This window comes from Patiria miniata, unplaced genomic scaffold (genome assembly GCF_015706575.1).
Source record: "Patiria miniata isolate m_02_andy unplaced genomic scaffold, ASM1570657v1 HiC_scaffold_21, whole genome shotgun sequence".
Classification (NCBI taxonomy): domain Eukaryota; kingdom Metazoa; phylum Echinodermata; class Asteroidea; order Valvatida; family Asterinidae; genus Patiria; species Patiria miniata.
In genome coordinates this window covers 3,910,385-3,933,340 of record NW_024037060.1, presented here as the reverse complement: position 1 = coordinate 3,933,340, position 22,956 = coordinate 3,910,385, and the positions used below count along the sequence as shown (strand labels likewise).

The 22,956-nt window shown below is 39.3% G+C and overlaps 2 protein-coding genes across 2 annotated transcripts in view; both read left to right on the top strand.

Annotated features, from left to right (window-relative positions):
- Positions 1-6,817, top strand: part of LOC119729837 — a 55,586-nt gene extending 48,769 nt beyond the window's left edge. Inside the window, exons 27-37 of the mRNA XM_038202630.1 lie at positions 923-1,054; positions 1,475-1,647; positions 1,928-2,028; positions 2,642-2,778; positions 3,047-3,268; positions 3,643-3,725; positions 4,029-4,154; positions 4,255-4,422; positions 5,003-5,143; positions 5,604-5,685; positions 5,813-6,817. Coding sequence (XP_038058558.1) covers positions 923-1,054; positions 1,475-1,647; positions 1,928-2,028; positions 2,642-2,778; positions 3,047-3,268; positions 3,643-3,725; positions 4,029-4,154; positions 4,255-4,422; positions 5,003-5,143; positions 5,604-5,685; positions 5,813-5,953 — 1,506 coding nt within the window. The 3' untranslated portion in view covers positions 5,954-6,817. The remainder of the gene's footprint in view (positions 1-922; positions 1,055-1,474; positions 1,648-1,927; positions 2,029-2,641; positions 2,779-3,046; positions 3,269-3,642; positions 3,726-4,028; positions 4,155-4,254; positions 4,423-5,002; positions 5,144-5,603; positions 5,686-5,812) is intronic.
- A 1,424-nt stretch (positions 6,818-8,241) lies between these two features.
- Positions 8,242-21,006, top strand: LOC119729523 (aminopeptidase N-like). The gene is made up of 17 exons (XM_038202112.1): positions 8,242-9,060; positions 9,515-9,788; positions 10,141-10,261; positions 10,739-10,878; positions 12,977-13,090; positions 14,992-15,129; positions 15,382-15,513; positions 16,150-16,322; positions 16,600-16,700; positions 17,119-17,255; positions 17,520-17,735; positions 17,889-17,971; positions 18,242-18,367; positions 18,566-18,733; positions 19,211-19,351; positions 19,812-19,893; positions 20,019-21,006. Exons 1-17 carry the CDS (start codon positions 8,381-8,383, stop codon positions 20,157-20,159), a joined length of 2,967 nt encoding a protein of 988 aa, XP_038058040.1. The 5' UTR covers positions 8,242-8,380; the 3' UTR covers positions 20,160-21,006.
- Positions 21,007-22,956: the final 1,950 nt, after the last annotated feature.

The window sequence follows — 22,956 nt, the reverse complement described above, 5'->3', positions numbered from 1 at the left end:
AGTCTAGCAGGATTGTACCCCTTCACAGGTGTGTAATCAATTGCAAAGAGTTTTTGCACCAAAGAGCTTGCAAGCAGTTCTTGAAAAAAAACAGTTTTCTCCAACGCTGGTCGGCCGACCAGCGTTGGAAAAATACGATTTTTCTTGAAAATGTCAGCACACCAGGAGCCACGATTTTGCAGGATGCTTTAGACTGTCATTCCCTAACAATCCATTATGGTATTTTGTGACAATCTCATCATTTCGTTTTGTGATGTTTGCAAATGTTGTATCTCCCTTTAAGGCACAAACGTCAGTTTCACATCTGCTTCAGCATAAAAAGTCACCCGAATTTTAGGGTTTTGCTGTGGTTCTTTGCTGTGGTTCATTGTTGTTTCAGTATATGATCGTAAGACAATGAGAAAACTGCATGCACCAATGTTTCAATAGCAGAATTTTGAGTTTACAATTTGAAGGGAAAAACCCTAATCTGACGAATGTGTTCGTAAAATGACTTACAGCAACAGTGTCCTCACTTGCCAAGAAAAGTATGTAATATTTAAAATGTTTAAGAAAGTACACTTTGCATTTTTTTATGGATAGAATGGATATTTGCTACAATTATGCTCCATTTTAATTTCAATTAATTTCATGGTCCTTTAAGATTCGATTCCTAATCTTCATGGCATAGCTTTTACATATAGGTTGACTATAAAGGGAGTGAGGAATCTCAAATGTTTTTTAAACGTCTAGAGCAGTCTGATTTAGCAATGACATATTTAATGTATCTCGTTTTCAATATGGCAGACTTTGTCCCCGAAAGCTAACACAGTTGAATACTCTCCAAAAAAAGTTGAAAAGGTGATGTAAGGCATAATTGACCTGTCATTACGAAAACCACTAACAAGAATATCATAATTGCATGGTACGATTCCGTTTTCAGGGTGGATCGCTGCTCTATATGATGGAGCATTTCCTGACAATCGAGGTCTTTAATCGAGGTGTAAAAAACTACCTGAAGGAACGTGCTTACAAAAATGCCAACGCGGAGCAACTGTGGCATGAACTAACTTACGTAGGTATCTCCGGCCATAGGAGGTTCATTGTTTTTATTATTTCAAGCAGTGTGGGCAAAAATATGATGTAAAATCCACATGTTCGAATCTAGGGTTTAGTAGAACGCAAAGTGAGAAGTTAAAGGAAGTGGAAACTCCTTCATCGTTGGACAACATTGACATAATATTCGCTGCCAACTACCGTGTGAAACATTTTTTAAAGAGTACTACAAGAAGAGAACATTTTTTTTCCAGTTCGGTTGGTGCGTCTCCTCTCTCTGTGTTATATTGTTTGTTTCCAAATTGAAACAATTTGGCAGCTTTTTGTCTTCTAGTGCGATTAATATTCACTGTATGGGTTGGGAGTTAGGAATCGTTGCATTCAGAATGCGATACGGAATGAAGGAATAATCAGACAAATACATCCCTTTGGTGTGCAGGCTGACAAGGATGTTGGTAAACACGACGTGAAGAAGATCATGGATACTTGGACCTTACAGCGTGGTTATCCCTTGATAACACTGACAAGAACAGGGAACAGCATCGTGGCCACACAGAAGATTTTCCTTCAGATTAACAGAACCATCGAGGATGACGGATTTGGAGACCTTGGGTAAAATATTCAACTTTTTATATAAAAGCTTATTTTTATAAGGCATAATTCACTACACAGTTTCACCTTTCGCTTTGTTTCGGTTCGCATATAATAAAAAAATTGTGGGAGAGTAAGAAGGCCTATGATGTCCATAATACAAAGCTGAAAAAGAAAAAAAGTTGTATTATGCAAATTGCTCAACTTAAAAGTAATGACGTAATTTCTTTCTTTCTTTTGTAGTTGTATGCTCACAAGCCCGTCAGAACTATTCAAATGGCTAGCTGTGTTTTTATTTCAGGTATAAATGGTATGTTCCTCTCACATATGTGTACAAGTCTGGACCCGGTGATCAATATGAAAAACCGCAACAAGTTTGGATGAAACCATCAGACGATTACAGTAAGTACTCATGGATTGCTGCTGCATGTTGTTGTTGTTGTTGTTGTTGTTGTTGTTGCTGCTGCTGCTAATTTATCAATAACTGCTTCTGATGTTGTTGTCGTTATTGCTGCTGCCACTGTATTTTAATGACGTTGCAGCTGCTTTTGATGCTGTTGCTGCTTGGTGCATGGTGCTGGTGCTGGTTTCGCTTTCTCTGCTGATCATGTCGTGTATAGTTGCTGTGATGCTCCCGCGGCTTCTTATTGCTACTGCTTCTACGTATGGCATTGCTACCTCAGTGGCGTATAACCAGGGACCCCGGCTGCCTCCCCCCCCCCCCATTTGAAATCTTCAATTGCACAAAAACAATGTAGATGTTTACCTTCAGTACACCCCCAGGTGCCTTCTAGAAACTTAACCTTAATTACGCCGCTCTGCTACTTTTAGCTCCTACTGCTGTTCTGCTGCTATTGCTGCTGTTGCTGCCGCCGCTGCTTCCGCTGAGTAAACGCGACATTATAAAAGAGTGTTCTGCAAAAAAAATAAATGCAACAGTAAAGTCATTAGTGGAAAATACCTGAGAACACGAGAAGAAATTTTGTATTGATTTGATGTTGCGATTTTATTTCAGCATACTTCGATCTACCGGACGATGCTAAAGCTGACGACTGGTACCTGGCCAATGCCAATACAATTGGTCTCTATCGCGTCAACTACGAAGACGACAACTGGCAACGACTCTTGGATCAAGCTGCAATGGACCCCGACGTGAGTGACATTCACTTCGTTTAAACAACACACACATACATTATTAATGGGTAATGTGTAAGTTGTCATGTCTCGAATGCACAGCTCGAATTTGCCGGTTGTGTTATGTGTCAAACTCATCGCCTCTGTATACATGTAGAAATCTATCGTATAAGGTTACCTCTCTAAAAACAAAAATGCACATAATGGTGTAAACTACTTTAGAACCGCTCAGATGGTCATTTATCTAATGACCTTATTTATAAATGTGCTTTTGATGTGTTTATAGGTCTTCAGTGAGGAAAACAAGGTGGGTCTGATCTACGACTCGTACTACCTGGCTCAGGCAGGGGTCGTCCCGATGTCGTATTATGACAGCTTCTCTGAACCTTTCAGAAACAATTCCAGACGAGCCAGACGAGCTGCTATTTCAACTTCATCCTATTTTGCAAGGATGTTGGACACTAAGACTAAGACCAACATCAAAAGGCGCTCCGTCTCTTCTGTACAGGTACTATCGTCAAGATTATGAATTCTATACCGATTATCTAGTATATGGATAAAACTTAAGCTGCGATCGCGAACTGTATGCCTTCTTATAACACAGACGTGGCATTTTTACCCTCATCTAAATCTGGGTTATATAAGTTATATAAATTAAATGTCATCATTAAATGTTTATCAATCGATGAGTGACGATACCTCAGTATTCTGCATTGATGTAATAGCAGAGTCGCGTCTCGAAAATGCGGTATTTAATAGCCTGTTTTCTACTTCCTCAAACACCATGGTAACATAATGTTTCAACAAACTATGCACAGACTGTAAAAGAGGTGTCCCTTTTCAGACCATTGTTAATCCAACGTGTATTATTATTTTTTACAGACTTACATGCAAAGTCTAGTAGAGCCACTGTATATGGAATCTGGTTGGGATGAGAGCTTTGTTCCGGATTTACCAGCAGCAAGGTAAAATTAAACTCAATCAATCAATCACCGTCACTTCATATTTCAAAATAGAATATTAATATTTGATAAACATAACTCGATCCTGACGACTATTTCTCCTTCTGCAATACTAAGGTAATAACACATCTTTTCTTTTTTTACTTGACCAAAAGCCTGTATCGTTCTTGTTGCGTGGTTCATCGAATCAACCCTTCGATTTCCTCTGAAGTTGGTTTCCTTTACGTCCAATGAGAAATTCCCAACTAAATTTCTTGCATCGAGCCTGCCGGATTTGTTGATTTTTACTTTGTTTTACTTTGACAGTGGTCGACGCGAACAGAGTAGCCGGTTTGACATAACGTCGACGGCATGTCGCTATGGCAACAGACACTGCATTACCAAGGCAACCGACATGTTCAAGGAATACATGAATGATCCGACACATAACACGTAAGTTATAATACTTTTGTTAATCAAAATTTCGGTAACATTCGTCCAGGTTACACAAGATGTTGAGTGACGTCATATTTGCCTTTTACATAAACTGCAGGATTCCAGACAATTTCAGAACGACTGTGTACTGCAATGGCATTCGTTTTGGAGGCGAATCGGAGTGGGACTTTGCTTTCAATATGCTGCGAACAAGTCACGACCGCCGCGAGAGGGCACGATGGGTTAGCGCCCTCACATGTTCTGTGGACACTTCTCTTCTTCAAAGGTATTTTTGAAGGCTCCAACCCTAAATTTATGTGAAATGGGCGGGGCTGCTACTTTCATATACCCGTTCAGAAAACAACTTGTTTCATTTCACAAACGTCTGTTTAAAAAAGTGCAATCGAATGTTCCCCAAACAACCATATAATGAGGTACTTGTGGACATCTTTGTAGATTATCTGAGTTAAATGAGTACCGTCCACAGATTTTTTAGCTGCGGGATAACAGCTCAACAGATCATCATGTCTCTCAGTTTGTTAGTCAGTAACATACGTTGACATTGTCTATTGCTCCTACATATTTTGACCGATTTCAACCAAACTTTGTCTAAAGTATCAGTAGCCCAGCCCCAATATGCCACATGACTGAACTGGGGTCAAAGGTCATCATGGGGTCACTGGGGAAAAAAAGCTGATTTATTTTTGCTCAAAACACTACCCCTTTTAGAAATTACCTGGGACAATCACGTGACTCATGCATGAACACGAACTCGTTGGCCCGCTGCTTCCAAGAAATTTATATAATCAATGGCCAAAAAAATATAAAAACAACCTAAACAAATTCCATTCTTCTATAAAAAACAGTTATCTGCAGTTGATGATGGATTCAACCACTTTTAGTCGGAGGGATGTCGAGCTTATCCTAATGGGCGTGGCCGAAAATCCCGATGGGTACGCGGTGGCTTGGGACTTTTTGCGCGACAACTGGGATGCAATCAGTACCATGTAAGTAATGTTAATTACAATTCAAAATGCTAACTGCCCTATAGTATTGTAATCTACGCACTTTTTACTCGATGTCAAAGCATTAGTTTATTATTCTACTTCTCTGGTTTACGCGTTGAGTGACTGCAAATAGAGTTCATATACAATAATCTTGCGCTTTTTATAGAATTTTCTACCAAATAGCCTGTATATACAGCACCTGTATCCTCAAGCCTTTATTCCCTAAGATCGCATAAATAATCATACGCACTTTGTTCTTTTATTGCACCGAATTTAATTTTATAAAAAATCCTGCGCTCGTTGAGGGCGTTGTGTGCATGTGTCTACTGAACAACAGCCAACCATTATATCAGCATGATCTAACGCGGCTTGTGTACATAATAACACACATAAAAATGAGTATATATGACTCGCCGGTGGAACCATCTCCAAAACTTATCATTCGATATTTCTTTGTCAGGTTCAAACGGAAGCGTCAGTCATTGTGCGATATCTTTGAGGGCATTACATCATTTTTCAACACCGAGGAACAACTTCAAGAGGTAAAGAAATGTTATTGTGAGATAACAATTCATTAAGATCAAAGTATCCAGTGCCATGCAGTGTAACCAGGGCCTCTACAAACTCTATCACCTGATTTTGAATTTAACTTTTTTTTTTACTTTCCAGTTGCTAGATTTTGGCCACGGCCGTAATCTCCGTGCTCTGAAGTATGCGTACAAGTCGGCCATTGCTTCGACCCAGGTTAACATCAGATGGATGGAAAACAGAGCTGCTGACGCTGAAGCGTTGGTCCGATCTGCAATCTAAACAGCGCCCTCAAGAACCAAAAAGTATCATTCAGCATGATTAAAGATAACAACTGAAACAGCGAGAGCGATATCAAGCTTAAGTAAAACAGGGGACGTCTTCTAATGCGTCTTCCAGTTAAGGAACACCACGTCTAACAAGAAATGTACATAAAATTGCGAAGGAGCAACGAACAACAAACGTTAACCGAGTACTTCAGTGATGAAAAATTACAAACAAGTATCCCTCAACTGGAAGATGTACCAAAGAAACTAAACGGCGTGTGACTGAAAATATTTATTCCTTAAAGCGATCACAAATTGTCGCTGTTTCAATTAGTATAACACAATTTAGATTAGTAGAAACGTACTCTAATTGCTTGTATTGATATTTGTAGCTTTTTATATGCTTTAGTACAGTAGGCCTAACAGATCAAATGTGTCTGTATTGGGCGAATGCAAAGTGCACTTCTACGTATTAAAATGTCAAACCGAATTTTTAAGTCACGTGTGGTGTTTGTATGATCTAATCAGTACTGTTGTGTTTTAATAATATTGCTTTTTGTACAATAATGTAATGTAACACAGTCAGCAAATTTAGTTCAGAATTACGCTAATTTAAAACTTGCGTTTATTTTACTATGAGGTTTTAAAGGTTTTCTTGGGGCAAGAAATCGATAAATATTCACCAATTTAAGCAAATTTCTTGTGAGCAATTTTAATGATTTTTTTCGAATCAGCAATAAAGTAGCATTTCGGTTTTATGTTTTTGCACATTGTTTGTTAATTTTATTGCACATTTATAAGCTGTACAGAGAATTACGTAGCTTACTTTAAAGATGAAAACAATTGAATTAAACGAATAAAGGTTGATGAATACAGCGATCGCTTTATCTCTCTCTTTGTGGTTTTTTTTTTTTTTGCGGCTTTCCGTTCGACGGCGATATCGCGATATTTGTCCCACTGATGAGATTTTATGAAATCAAGATCGTAAGCAAAAAAAACAATAACTGCATTTTTCCTCCTTAAAGTATTCGGGTTCTCGTACGAGCATCACAGGGTTTGTTTATGGTGTAAATTGAGGATTTTCTAGTGTTCCTGATCATCGATCTTTTGTTTATATTAATTTTTTTTGCAACAGCTCCCATTGGTTTTGTACACGTTTTCTAATCGGGGTCGTCCTCGATTTGACTCAGGTCCTCAATTACCGGTATTCATAATGCTTCACATCATGGGCGTCGCGAGAGGGGGGGGGGGGGCAAGGGGGGGGGCGAAGTCGTTTTGCTTTTAATTTAATGGGTGGGGGCAAATGTCCCTGTCCACCCTAGAACAATTATCAATCGAGAATATGCTGGAAAAGAACAGGGATTTCGGGGGATGTGCTTTGCCCCCCCCCCTTCTAGAAAAAAATTCTGGCGACGCCCATAATTATGCTTCACATGTGTGTCCTCGATTCATACCATACACACGCAGACAGTACAGACAGCCGAGCCGAAGCCACGATGTCTCACTCAATTTCAAGCAGTGCAGCGGTAGGGGTCGCGCGTCGGGTCACACGGGTTGCCTGAGAGACGTTCCCAATGAAGCACGTACCCATCACATTTTACGCGGTTGGGGTGTTGTTGGCTTGAACAACACCCCCCCCCCCCCCCCCCTGGTGTGATACGTAAATCACACCTGGATATTACAATTCTTGCCACGAAGCTAAAGTGTTCCCAGGGGAACTTGAGGGAGGTCCTGAACATATGAATTATTCATACCAAAAATAGTTGGGATCAAGCATTCATCATGCTGTACGTACGCGCAAGAATAAAAAAAAAAAGCGAAAATAGGTTGTCCCGAAATTAACATACGGTTCTTTAAAAAGAGTGTAAGTTAATTCACTCTTAAATTAAAAAAGCGATTTTTGCTAGGGGCCCTAGTGAAAAATTACTGGAAAAAAAGATGCAAACGTCACTCTAAAAGAGTAAAAAACCACTCGAAAGGAGTTGTTCCCCATATGGCTTTTTAGCAGGGTACGTGGTTTTCCGACTTCTTTTTTTACATACACACACAGACAGGCAGAATCTGTAGTGTTCGTATTTTATTCAGACACTAATTTTGAAGCCATTAGAACCTTGAAACGAAGACAAGATGAAAACAGGATGAAAATATCCTGCAGTACTCGACGTAAACAATCTAAATCCTGCAAACTGGATGAAACAGAACCGGCTCAATGATTTCGATAAACATCAAATCCAAACTAACATTACCAAAAGTTCAAGTTGAAGGTCAAGTCAAAACTAATCTGAGCTACGGAGTGGAAAAATAAACATACCAAACCAAATGTTCTCAACAGGCGAAGAGCCATACAGGCTTCGGTTAATAAAGGGGTCGTTCCGACTGATCCATGTTGGGGATCGTCATGTCGGGGATCGTCTGTTAGAGCTACTTCGAAAAAAATACCAAGATGGGTCGACGTGGCGAGTTCAACTTGGAAGAAGAGCCCGGTCGTAAAGGGAACGGTATCTACTGCAGTCAGCCCGTTCTCGTCTTCACCGTTCTTACAGTGTGCGTGTTGATTGCAGCCACAGTGCTCATGACGTACTACATCCCTCTGTCCCTCAAGGACGACGGCGTTGCAACCAAAGCACCTGCAGTCATACCATCGACAACTAAAGCCATGATGGCTACCGATCCACCTGCCGAACCGACCACCATGCCACCTTCGGATCTCATGCGGGGCCGGCTGCCGAAGACGGTCCTGCCTCGCCGGTATGAAGTCAACCTGCGACCGTTCCTATATGACGATGATGTTCCCGACTCCAAAATGGGAGAGAGGTTCACCTTCGATGGTTGGGTGCGGATTAAAGTCGAATGCATCGAACCGACGGACGAGATTACTCTGCACTCCAAGAATATCACCGTCCATGGCATGCCTACCGTCCTTAGTGTCAGCACCCTAGACAAGACCGATCTCTTTGAGAACTATAAGATGGTGGAGGAATACGCGTTTATGATCCTGAAGTTGAAACAAATGATGAAGCCACACCAGGAATATGACATCTACATGCAGTACTCAGGAATTCTGGGGGATGACGAAGCAGGATTCTACCCTAGCATGTATCTGGATTCCGTCAATAATACAAGGTAAGGATAAAGACCTCTGGCTACACCAGTTGATAAAGACACCGTCATGGTGTCGCAAACTCCTGGTAGGAATTCTGTAACTCAAGTGCCAAAAATGTATCTTTTATTTACCTCAATTATTTAATGTTGAAAGAAAATATGTTGTCCTGTGACTTGTGATATACCATCCCGGGGTTCTACCTCAATAAATACTAAATAGCTGAGCTTCCGACAGATTATAAGCATATGAACCTACTGACGGACTAGTCCAACGATCTAAATGTTTTATTAACCAAAACGCTGACCAACCAAAGCCGTTCGATCATTTTTGCTTAGCCAAATTCTGGGCAGGGGGAGGGGAACGGAGGCACAGGCCTCCGCAAGCAGTGATCATCCATTGAGTTAATCCACCACTGAGTAAATCATTATCACCCATCAATGCTAAGTGAACGGAGAGGTTTTTTTCTACATCTAGATACATCGCAACGACTCAGATGGAAGGGCCGTACGCACGACGCGTACTTCCATGTTTTGATGAGCCTACCTTCAAAGCCTCGTACGACGTTCAACTGGAACATCGTAACGATATGCAGGCGCTTTCTAACGGCATTGAGACGAAGCACATCCGACTGGATGGACACTGGTCGAGGACTTACTTCGAACGAGTCCCGTCGATACCCACCTACCTTCTGGCTTTTGTAGTACATGACTATTCTTCCATCAATGTCACCAATGCCAATGGGTGTTTGGTAAGGACATTTTTCTGGCTTTGTTTCGCTTGAAATCATCACATAACCACAATAACAACTAATTACTTGGTTCATTTGGTCAATTTGGAAATTGCCTTAAGTATACTACCAATTCCCTGTTTCAAGTCCTTGTTTCATCGAAGTCTAACAAAACTATTTCGCAGTGTAAATATGTTCACGCCGCTACATACAAGCATCTACATGCATGAGGCTAAGTAAAGTTATTTTGTCGAACAAATATTTCATAATCTGTTTTTCGGATACATTTGTTGTGTTATCTTAAACCCGATGACTTTTATAGTTTCAGGCCTAACTTCATGAACCAGGTGAGACAATTCAATTTACTCTTCAGATTCGTGTGTGGTGTCAGCCGGACCTCATTCACCTAGCTCCCTACGCCCTCAATGTCTCAGATAGGGTCCAGACATATTTCGACGATTACCTAGGCAGCGAATACCCACTGGCTAAACTAGGTAAGCTTTATATGTACTCCGACGTCTCTGAAATGAACTTGTGTCAGAAATAGACATGATCAGCCAACTGACTTCTTGTTGAGAAATACAGGTTTCAGCTGACGTCAATTGACAACGGCCTGTAACTGGTGACCACAAATCACATGCACCAGGACTCGCTAAAAAAATTAATTTAAGTCAGTACCTCATTGATCTTAACCGGGTCAAAGTTATCAACCAGGTCAAATTTTATTTAATACTTGCGAAAAAAAACACCATATATTCCGCTTTTGCACAGCCTATTAGATACAAAGTCGATCAAGCTTTAAATTAATATTGCGACAGACGCCGTTTAAAGGGCGAGTTGCATGGTACGTGGGCTTTTTAAATACAGAACAAAAGTCTGAGAATTTTGTAATAAATAAATGTCTGGTCAGTTATCGTACTCCGACGAATTAAAAGATGAGATCAACACGGTGCTTGTTCTATTTCCACTAGATCACATAGCCATCCCGAGCCTAGCTGCAATGGAGAACTGGGGCCTGATCATCTACAAAGACTCATTCCTTCTCTACGGATTGGAGGCTTACGGAGAGGCGTACTGCTCTGAAACCATCACCCATGAATTGGCACATATGGTAATTTATCTTCAAATGACCCATATACCTAATGGTAGTAATCAACCCAAAACAACAGGCACTCTAGTGTTAACAGATTTTTCTAAAGCATTCGACTGTGTTGATCATACAATCGCTGTGACTAAACTGATCTCCCTTGGAGTTAGATCTGAAATTGTTCCATGGATCATTAGCTTTCTTTCGTGCAGGCGTCAGAGGGTTCGTTATCAATCAGCCATTTCTGACTGGGAACACCTTACATGTGGAGTTCCTCAAGGGACAAAACTTAGTCCAATTATTTTTTTGGCCACCATTGACGACGCCTGCGCTGACTCCGTTGGTCACAAATGGAAATATGTCGATGACCTCAGCTTAGGTGAGATCAGATCTGTCAATAGCCATTCTTTTATGCAAAATAACATGGATGATTTGTTTCACTGGTCTCAGGCTAACAAACTTACGCTTAATCCATCTAAGTGTAAAACTATGCAATTTCACTTTGGGAAAAATCCCCCCGACCCACCTTCTTTAAAGATTGGTGATAACATAGTTGATGTTGTAGCACAAACAAAGTTGTTAGGAGTTTGGATTCAGAGTGACCTTAAATGGAGCACCCAGGTCCAAGAAATGATCTCTAAAAGTAGTAGACGCCTCCACATCTTAAGCCGTTTAAAAAGGTTTGGTGTTCCCAGAAACGATCTTGTAACAATATTTACTACTTATGTTCGTCCTGTCTTAGAATACGCTGCCCCTGTGTGGCACTCTGGTCTTACATCAAATCAAACATCATATATTGAAGCAATCCAAAAACGGGCATTTAAAATAATTTAGATCAGGATCACTCCACTTATGATCATGCATTGTCTAGATTTAGTATGAAAACCTTGGCTAACAGGAGGGAAGATCTTTGTTTACAATTTGCCAAATCTTGTGTTGCTTCTGATCGTTTTAAGAGTTGGTTCCCCCTAAACAGTAGAGTTCATGCCATGGAACTAAGACAAAGACGACAGTTCATTGAACCTAAAATAAAGGTGGAAAGGTACTCCAAAAGTACTGTCCCGTACCTTACAAAACTACTAAACTCATGTATGCGCACTTGATTGTCAACAGTTTTATAATAATCACATTACCTAAACAAACACGGAAAAAAAAAGAAAAAAAAAACTCTCCAGGATATATACCACCCCTAAATTTCAACTGCCGGTTGGATTTTGAAAAAGGCTGGACCATTTTTTTTTTTTTTTTTTTTTTTTTTTTTTTTATTATTGTATAGTGCCGTTTGGTTTTTTTCTTTCTTTTTCTTGTTTTCACAATCTGAAAATGTAATGTGATTTCAATGTTAAGTATGCTTTTAAATGTATTGTTCATCTTTTTGGTCAAAATTTGTGTGTGTGTAATTTTAATTAATAATGTTTTAATGGTGTTTTTATATAAGTGATAACTTTTAATCTTTGTACATTGAACCGCAATTCGGTCTTTTGACCGCGAGAGTTCGATAAAAAATAAATGAAATGAAATGAAATGAAAATGGTCAAAGGTTGACAGGTGACATTTATCCCGATATGTGTGACCAGGTGGAGCATGGTACCAAAATTACAATCACCGTTATGAAAGTTTCATTTAACATAACTTTAGGCTTTGCACTAAAGACGTTTGTTTGCATCAGTATTAAGCAATGCTGAGATCGACTTGACAAAGCTTTTGAGTGCCTTTTTAAGTTACTTGGGTAGTCCACAAATGATCGTTTCTCTTAAAAAGTCCAACAGGTTGTTCGACAAAAGCAGCGGCAGATAACAGTATAGTTTGGAGTATACGCTTATGTGTGGTCCATAATCAATATATATTAGACTTACATCAGGAAACAGTATACTTGAGGTCAAAACAAATCACCATGTTTGTGTTGACACATTCCATTTTGAACTCAATCAATCAATACTTTATTTCCACTCAATCAAATAACAATACATGGAAAATGGATATAATTAGAATGAAAGGCGATTAAGTGGTGGGAGTCTCCAAAAAGCAAGGCTTGTCGAGTAGAAACCCCCATAATGTGCATAGCTTAAAGGACTAGATAAACAGACATAGTGTTGTGGATATTCCTATCTTGTATTTCCAGTGGTTTGGTAATCTGGTGACAATGGAGTGGTGGGACGACCTGTGGCTTAAAGAAGGCTTCGCAACCTACATGGAACACATAGGTGTCCATCACGTGCACCCTGAATTTAACAAGGTACATGAGTAACATGACTAATTGTTTCATGAAAACTTTCATAAATTAATGAAACCGAAATTGATAATTCAATAATAGAGATGAAGTCTCAAGAAAGGGAAATCGTATCGCGCTCAAATATACATCCCCACTTCGAAATTAACTGAACTTAAATACTAACGCCGACAACAAAAATATGTCACTCCATTATAAAAGCCTTACTTTAAAATCTAATAACTAACCAAAGCAAGGAAGTGGTGTTATGTATGCGCATGATTATTTTTTGGTGTAATGCTTTACAATCATACTCCAAAAACTAATTTAAACCCAACGCTCAAAAAACCTATTTGTGATAATTGGAAACCTTGATGAATGGTCGATTTTGATGTTACGATTTGGGATATCGAAACGAATACTCTCTGTTAAGTAATAGAGAAAATGTATGTCTCCCCTGCTGCGTGAAGTGAATTTATCCACAGGGAGTGTATGGTTCCTAACCCATACCAAGATCAGGTGGGTCAGGTTCTTGACCTCTGTTAAATCCCATCCAGTTTTGACAGGTGCGTTTTCATTCCCTATTCGAATGTATTGGCATTTTCCCTCTATTTAAATCGGGTTTTTCTTAACCTCGAGTATTAGTTTTTTTGCGACCATGCATTCCAACACGATCACCGCGAAATGGTTTCAACCTTTTGTTTCTAGTAATGTAATGCATAATGTGGATAACCTTTGACCCCGATCTTTGAAATATGGGTAGTACAAAACCAAAAAATGCTGTTTTACATTCATCCGCGTTTGATTAAGTGCGTAATTTCGATATTTGAACAAATACAAATAGAAACCGCTTAATCAGTAGAGGCTCAAACTCTCCTAAAAACGGAAGTCAACCGATATTCTCTTTAAGCATGTTGACAACACTTCATCAACGATGGGCAAGTGACCTATGGTGGAATTTAAGGGTTTTGCATTCTACGTGCCTACCTTGTGGCAGTTTCTAGACTCCTATACGGTTTAGAAACTGCACCATATAGGGCATACTGTCTCTGTCAGAATTGCCATCAAACATTATCATGTGAATGTGTATCGCAGGAGGCGTGGCTGCATGGGGGTTGCAATGAGTATCAAGCATCGATTTTACGACAAAGTGTTTTTTTTTTATTTTACCTTGTTCATGAATATTTCGGATATTTTGGACATCATATTTTATACCTCTATTTTGATATTTCAGTAATAGCCAGCAACAGAGCCTGAAAGTTCACCCCTGATGGTGCAATTCCGAAACCATTGAATAGAAAAATTAACGCCCACAAATTCTAATTTGCAATTATTTTTGGTTCATTGATTTAAAAAAAAGTAATAGCCCTCTGTAATATATATATATCGCCTGTGTAGGAAACTGAAACATCGTATGTCGTTAAAGAGAAATATCGTGCCCAAAAAATCGACTTCTCACTTCCGTAAATCTAAAATACATGTGAACTAGTGAAACTCGGTGTATTCGTACAAAGATGAAAATTTATGAAAACTGAAATTTAGATAGGAGACTAAAGTGTCTTTTAGGATATTTTTTAAAAATAAACTTGAAGTACTCATCAGCATTATATTTACATTTTTTTTAATGACCGCTGATAAGGACTGCATTCAAGCCGGCCCGACTAAATCTGGAGCTACAGAGAGCCTACCTTTGCAATTAGCACCTGCTATTGAAAATCGGAAGTGGGAAAAGCAACAATTTTGAGTGAAAACTTGACATCATGTGTGACCTCATACTCCCGATTGTGTGACCGCACACTTCCGTGACACACAGAAAGGCATCAGACAGACAGACAGGACCGACAGACCGACAGACCGACATCAGACAGACATCGTATAATCTTTTAATACAGGATAGCTTTATGTGTATCTTCCACTTTTCATTCCAGTTTCAAAGCTTCTACGGCGACATCACCCAAGGAGCTCTGTCTTCTGATAGTCTAGGTACCTATCCTGCTATAAGAGCACCAGTCTACGCAGATGATGACGACATAACCAATGCATTTACAATCATTACGTACTATAAGGTAGCACGCATAACGATTCAATTACTTGACAACAGTGAGAAATCACAATTTTTTAAACGTCTCGAGCAGACCTGATTTAACCGAAATATAATTATGTAATTTGCCTTCAAATCCACTGATTACGATAGAAGTTTTTAACAGAAAGGTAAAATCCGCAGAATACCCTCTCTCCAAAAACTATTTCTTATTAAGATATCAATACGAAACCACTAACAAGAATATCATAATTGCCTTGTATGATTCCGTTTTCAGGGTGGATCGCTGCTCTATATGATGGAGCATTTCCTGACAATTGAGGTCTTTAATCAAGGTGTGAAAAACTACCTCAAGGAACGCGCTTACAAAAATGCCAACGCGGAGCACCTGTGGCACGAACTAACTTACGTAGGTATATGCGGCCTGTATTTTTAACTTCACTGTGTACCGAAGAGGCTGCTTAAGCCACTCCTAAATTTCAAAGGGTGTGTGATGAACTGATATTACAATCTACAATTCGAATCTAGGGCTCATCAGTAGAAGTCAAACCGCGAGAATTTATAGGAAGTGAACATCTGAACAACTAAACTGAACAACTGAAGTGAACTAACCTCTGATTTTTTGTGAGTGCTGCAACAAATGCATTATTTGTATCCACTTTCGTTGATGCCCCTAGTCTCCCCGTTTTGTACAGGCTGAGTAAAAAAAAAAAACCAAACCCAAATGTCGGGACTATTGTTTTAGTGAAGTTGTGAATGTAGCACTTTCAAATCTAGAATATGAAAGCCCAATTCATAAGATTTCTTTTAGTGAAAGAATCATTCAAAGCACTTATGTACTTTTCAAGTTTTTTTTAAACACAACCACCATTTTAAAAACATCTGTATGTGATTTGTTTTCGTTTTGCCGAAAGAACACTTAGGCCCTACTCACCCTGTATTGTTATTGTTTCCTATTCCCAGAATTTCGCAGAATTTTGTCTTTACCCGCGCGATTAACATTCTCTGAGTTCAGTGACAAAAAATACCTCCCTTTGGTGTGCAGGCTGACAGGGATGTTGGTAAACACGACGTGAAGAAGATCATGGATACTTGGACCTTACAGCGTGGTTATCCCTTGATAACACTGACAAGAACAGGGAACAGCATCGTGGCCACACAGAGGGTTTTCCTTCAGATTAACAAAACAATCGAAGATGGCGGATTTGGGGACCTTGGGTAAAATATTAAACTTTATATAATTAAATTCATTTTCGTGAGGCATAATATCACTTCACAGTTTCACTTTTTATGGTGTTTCGGTTCGCATACAAAACTCTTTTTTTTTTTATTAACGAGAGTGAGTAGGCCTAGGCCCAAAGGGGGAAATCGCTTTGTGCAAATCGCTAAACTTGCAAGAAATGACGTAACATCACAAGCGTAAATTTTACAACATTCTAATTTTGAAAACTTTTTTGGTAGGTGTATTCAAATTATGGCTGTGTTTTTATTTCAGGTATAAGTGGTATGTTCCCCTCACCTATGTGTACAAGTCTGGACCTGGTGATCAATATGAAAAACCGCAACAAGTTTGGATGGAACCATCAGACGATTACAGTAAGTACTCAGGGATTGCTGCTGCTGATGCTGCTAATTTATCAATAACTGCTTCCAGTGTTTTCTCTGCTGCTTTTGCTTTCTAATGTTGTTGTCGTTATTGCTGCTGCCACTGTATTTTAATGATGTTGCAGCTGATTTTGATGCTGTTGCTGCTGGTGCTGGTTTTGCTTGCTCTTCTGATCCTGCTGTCTAGTTGCTGCCACTGCTGCCGTACTGCTGCTTATATAAGCTGCTGTTATACTAGTGCTGTTCTGCTGCTATTGCTGCTGCGGCTGACGCCGATGCTTCTGATGAGTAGACTGTACATAAAAGAGTATTCACACAAAAATAAGGTAACAGCAAAGACATTAGTGGAAAACATCTGAATAAGTAAACAGAAATTTTGAATTGATTCGATGTTGCGATTTCAATCCAGCATACTTCGATCTACCAGACGATGCTAAAGCTGACGACTGGTACCTGGCCAATGCCAAGATGACTGGTTTCTATCGCGTCAACTACGAAGACGACAACTGGCAACGACTCTTGGATCAAGCTGCAATGGACCCCGACGTAAGTGACATTCACTTCGTTCAAACGACTCACGCATATGCATGTATATTATGGGTAATGTGTAAGCTGCCACGCCTCGAATGTGAAACTCAAATGTGCCGGTGGTGTTATGTTGGACTCATCGTCTCTGCCATTTTATCGCATATTATGGAGGAAAAAACAATTCAGGTGGTTCCTAAATCTTTACATACAAATCAAGCATCGCTGTCAAATTTTATAAATAAACATGCAAATTATGAAATGTTGCTAATGATGTGTGTGCAGGTCTTCAGTAAGGAAAACATGGTGGGTATGATCTTGGACTCGTTCAACCTGGCAAAGGCAGAGGTCGTCCCGATGTCGTATTATGACAGCTTCTCTGAAAGTCTCAGAAACAATTCCAGGAGAACCAGACGAGCTGCTGTTTCAACTTCATCCTATTTTGCCAAGATGTTGGACACTAAGACCAACATCAAAAGGCGCTCCACCTCTGCTGTACAGGTAATATCTTTGGATTTGTATATTAATTAGTAGAACTTTATTCCTTCGAAACACAGATGTGCCATTTTTACCCGCATTAATACCAAGACGTTTCCCATGAATACCATCGTAATGACCATCGTTACAACCATCCAACGTGTCTTTCTTTTACAGTCTTATGCGCAAACTCTAGTAGAGCCACTGTACATTGAGTCTGGTTGGGATGAGAGCTTTGTTCCTGATTCACCAGCAGCAAGGTAAAATTGAACTCACGTAATCACCGTCAATTATTTAAAGAAAATAAATATTTGATAAAAGTAACTCCTCACGGCTATTTCACCTTCTACAAAATTAAACTAACCGTTTTTCATTGACCACAAACCTGTACCGTTCTTGTTGGGTGGTTCATCGAATCACCGTTAGATTTTCTCTTTAAGTTGTTTCCCCTTTCGTTCTTTGAAATATCCAACTGAATATCTTGCATCATGCCTGCCAGATTTGTTGACATTTTTTGTTTGCTTTGACAGTGTTCGACGCGGAAAGAGTAGCCGGTTTGACATAACTTCGATAGCATGTCGCTATGGCAACAGACACTGCATCACCAGGGCAACCGACATGTACAAGGAATACATGAATGATCCGACATATAACGCGTTAGTTATAATACTTTTTTAAATCAAAATTTTGGTAACATTATTCGTCCAGTTTACACAAGATAGTCCGAGAGCCCAGTGAGGTTTAATTAGAATATCGCGCACAAAAGGTTTGATGTGGCAACGAGTAGGTGATGGGATGTGACGTAGTGGGTGGGTGTTGAGTGACGTCATATTTGCCTTTTACATACATTGCAGAATTCCAGACAATTTCAGAACCACTGTGTACTGCAATGGCATTCGTTTTGGAGGCGAATCGGAGTGGGACTTTGCTTTTGATATGCTGGGAACAGGTGACGACCGCCACGAGAGGGCGCGATGGGTTAGCGCCCTCACGTGTTCTGTAGACTCTTCTCTTCTTCAGAGGTATCTTTATTGTCGGATTATCAAAATGTGACAGCTCCAACCATGAGCTGAAAGCGAAATTATAAAAAGTCCAAGTGAAGTGATCGCAAATTGGGCATAATGTAAACCTAAATTTATATGAATTGGATGGGGCTGCTACTTGTATGCACCCGTTCAGAAAATGACTTGTTTCATTTCACAAACGTCTGTTGAAAAAAGTGATATCGAATTAAAACAAATAATGACGTTGGCCTACTTGCAAAGATAAAATTAAAGAATTATCCGACTTACTCCTCACGAGTCCCGTCTACGGTTGTTTTTCTTCATAAAATCTAGATACATCGACCAAGGCCTTATTTATAATCAATGGCAACAAAAAGTTATAACCTTAAAAATGATCCGATGAGTATATCCCACAGCTTTTTTTTCAGATAATCTAGATATATTGACATAGGCCTTGATAATTGCAAACAAACATCTTTTTTTTTTCAAAAACAGTTATCTACAGTTGATGATGGATTCAACCACTTTTAGTCGGAGGGATGTCGAGCTTATCCTTATGGGCGTGGCCGAAAATCCCGATGGATACGCGGTAGCTTGGGACTTTTTGTGTGACAACTGGGATGCAATCAGTACCATGTGAGTAATGTTAATTATAATTCAAAATGCTAACTGCCCAATAGTATTGTAATCTACGCACTTTTTACTCGACGTCAAAATATTAGTTTATTATTCTACTTCTCTGGTTTACTCGTAGAGTGACTGCAAATAGAGTTCATATACAATAATCTTGCGCTTTTTACAGAATTTTCTACCAAATAGCCTGTATACAGCACCGGTATCCTCAAGCCTTTATTTCCTAAGATACGCATAAATAATCATACGCACTTTGTTCTTTCATTGCATCGAATTTAATTTCATAAAAAATCCTGCGCTCGTTGAGGGTGCTGTGTGCATGTGGTGTACTGAACAACAGCCAACCAATATATCAGCATGATCTAACGCGGCTTGTGTACATAATAACACACATAAAAATGAGTATATATGACTCGCCGGTGGAACCATCTCCAAAACTTATCATTCGATATTTCTTTGGCAGGTTCAAACGGAAGCGTCAGTCATTGTGCGATATCTTTGAGGAGATTACATCATTTTTCAACACCGAGGAACAACTTCAAGAGGTAAAGAAATGTTATTGTGAGATAACAATTCATTAAGATCAAAGTATCCAGTGCCATGCAGTGTAACCAGGGCCTCTACAAACTCTATCACCTGATTTTGAATTAAACTTTTTTTTACTTTCCAGTTGCTAGATTTTGGCCACGGCCGTAATCTCGGTGCTCTGAAGTATGCGTACAAGTCGGCCATTGCTTCGACCGAGGTTAACATCAGATGGATGGAAAACAGAGCTGCTGACGCTGAAGCGTTGGTCCGATCTGCAATCTAAACAGCGCCCTCAAGAACCAAAAAGTATCATTCAGCATGATTAAAGATAACAACTGAAACAGCGAGAGCGATATCAAGCTTAAGTAAAACAGGGGACGTCTTCTAATGCGTCTTCCAGTTAAGGAACACCACGTCTAACAAGAAATGTACATAGAAATTGCGAAGGAGTAACGAACAACAAACGTTAACCGAGTACTTCAGTGATGAAAAATTACAAACAAGTATCCCTCAACTGGAAGATGTACCAAAGAAACTAAACGGCGTGTGACTGAAAATATTTATTCCTTAAAGTGATCACAAATTGTCGCTGTTTCAATTAGTATAACACAATTTAGATTAGTAGAAACGTACTCTAATTGCTTGTATTGATATTTGTAGATTTTAATATGCTTTAGTAGAGTAACAGATCAAATGTGTCTGTATTGGGCCAATGCAAACTGCATTAAAATGTCAAACCGAATGTTTATTAAGTCACGTGTGGTGCTTGTATGATCTAATCAGTACTGTTGGGGTTTTTATATAATGCTTTTTGTACAATAATGTAATGAAATACAGTCAGCAAAGCTAATCCAGAATTACGCTAATTTAAATCTTACGTTTATTTTACTATGAGGTTTTAAAGGTTTTCTATGGGCAAGAAATCGATAAATATTCACCAATTTAAGCAAATTTCTTATGAACAATTTTAGTGATCTTTTTCGAATCAGCAATGAAGTAGCATTAAGGTTTTATGTTTTTGCACATTGTTTGTTAATCTTATTGCACATTTATAAGCTGTACAGAGAATTACATAACTTACTTTAAAGATGAATACAATTGAATTAAACGAATAAAGGTTAATGAATACAGCGATCGCTTTATCTCTCTCTTTGTGATTTCTTTTTTTTTTTTGCGGCTTTTGACGGCGACATCGCGGTATTTGTCCCACTGATGAGATTTTACGAAACCAAGATCGTAAGCAAAAACATAATAACTGCATTTCTCCTCCATAAAGGATTCGGGTTCTCCTAGAGCATCCCGGGTTCTTTTATGGTGTAAATCGAGGATTTTCTAGTGTCCCTGATCATCGATCTTTTGTTTATACTCAATTTTTTTGCAACAGCTCCCATTGGTTTTGTACGCGTTTTCTAATCGGGGTCGTCCTCGATTTGACTCGTGTCCATTACCGGTACTCATAATGCTTCACATCATGGGCGTCGCGAGAGGGGCCGGGCAAGGGGGGACGAAGTCGTTTTGCTTTTAATTTAATTGGTGGGGGCAAATGTCCCTGTCATCCTCGACAAATTATCAATCGAGAATATGCTGGAAAAGAACAGGGATTTCGGGGGATGTGCTTTGCCCCCCCCCCCCTCTAGAAAAAAATTCTGGCGACGCCCATGCTTCACATGTGTGTCCTCGATTCATACCATACACACGCAGAGAGTACAGACAGCCGAGCCGAAGGCGTAATTATTTTTCCTAGGAGGGTTAGGGGCAATGTCATGAATAATTCAGTTTTTCCTTTGAATCATTGCAAGACTTAGGTTCTCGTTCTATTTTCCCCTTAATTTAAAATTATCTCAGTGATAAATTTGGAGAAGAAAAATAGCTGGTGAAAATGAGCAGCGACGACGTGGATTCGAACCAGGGATCTTTGTATCCATAAGCTCATCTCGCTATCCACTAGGCTACTGTGTGGTAGCTCGACGACAACCGTTCTTTAAAATGCTTTAACGTATTGTAACTACGCGGGGTTGGTGGTTCGAGCACTAAGTTGTCCTCTGCGACAATTATTATTTTTTTCGACATAGCGGAGGGGGCGGGGTGAGGGATTGATGACGACACGTGACTTTTGACGTCACCACCCTTTGCAACCTCAGGTTTATATATATTATAAGTTTGTAACCGGGGAGAGTGGAATTAGTTAGTTTTTAAAATGGGGCACTCTCCTTATGTCCGAGTGGTTCCACTAAAAAAAATGATTTGGGTAGAGCGAATGTTTCTGTAGTCTCAATAATATGAAATGTTTTATTTATAGTACAAATGTGAGACAATTTATATACAAATGATCAGGTACAGTATTTACAAAAAGAATTATATTAGAAACTTTGGTGAGTATATAAAAACAGAACTTTGTTGGGTATATAAAAACGACTTTGTAGGGTGTATAAAAGTATATAAAAACGACAGTCAAATAGGGAAATATGCTGATGAAGTCGCTCCAAGGATGGTATCTGAAAATTAGTGAAATGCATAAAAACAATAAATGACTAATGAAATATGGGAATAACTTCCAGATCCAAATACATTAACGATATTTAATTCAAAGAAATTTGGGGAAAACTGGTTTCCTTCATTGTAAATCAAAGAAAACTTTTTTTATAAATACATCAGTCAGTGAACAGAATGTTGCATAAAAATGACTGTTGCATGAAAAGATTCAGGCATAAACAGTTTCAGGCATAAAAGAGTTAAATAACACATGGGATTTACTCACCACTTGGGATGATCTACGTTCATGTCTTCTCCGTGCTCGATGTTAAAATCAATGTAGAAGCAGCAAAAATATTTCAAAATGCAATGCCGGCAATGCCAGATATAAAATTATATTGCTGCTATCGGGGAGCCGCACCCAAAACTTGCAGAAATGAATGTGCAATGCTCGCTGTAAATGCTGGTCGCAAAGCAGGAGCAGAACCAGGCAGATAGATGTCAACCCAAAGCAGAGTTGGAACGGAATCAACAATATTTTGGACCTAGCCCTACAAGAAAACCATACGAAACGCCCGGAATGCCATCTATCTAATTTGAACAAAGCG

Bases quoted from the DNA above. Each gene is read 5' to 3' on its own strand.
- LOC119729523 (XM_038202112.1), top strand. From the start codon at position 8,381: ATGGGTCGACGTGGCGAGTTCAACTTGGAAGAAGAGCCCGGTCGTAAA. The intron at 9,789-10,140 runs GTAAGGACATTT...TTTACTCTTCAG, and splicing joins CCAATGCCAATGGGTGTTTG to ATTCGTGTGTGGTGTCAGCC. The intron at 10,879-12,976 runs GTAATTTATCTT...TTGTATTTCCAG, and splicing joins CCCATGAATTGGCACATATG to TGGTTTGGTAATCTGGTGAC.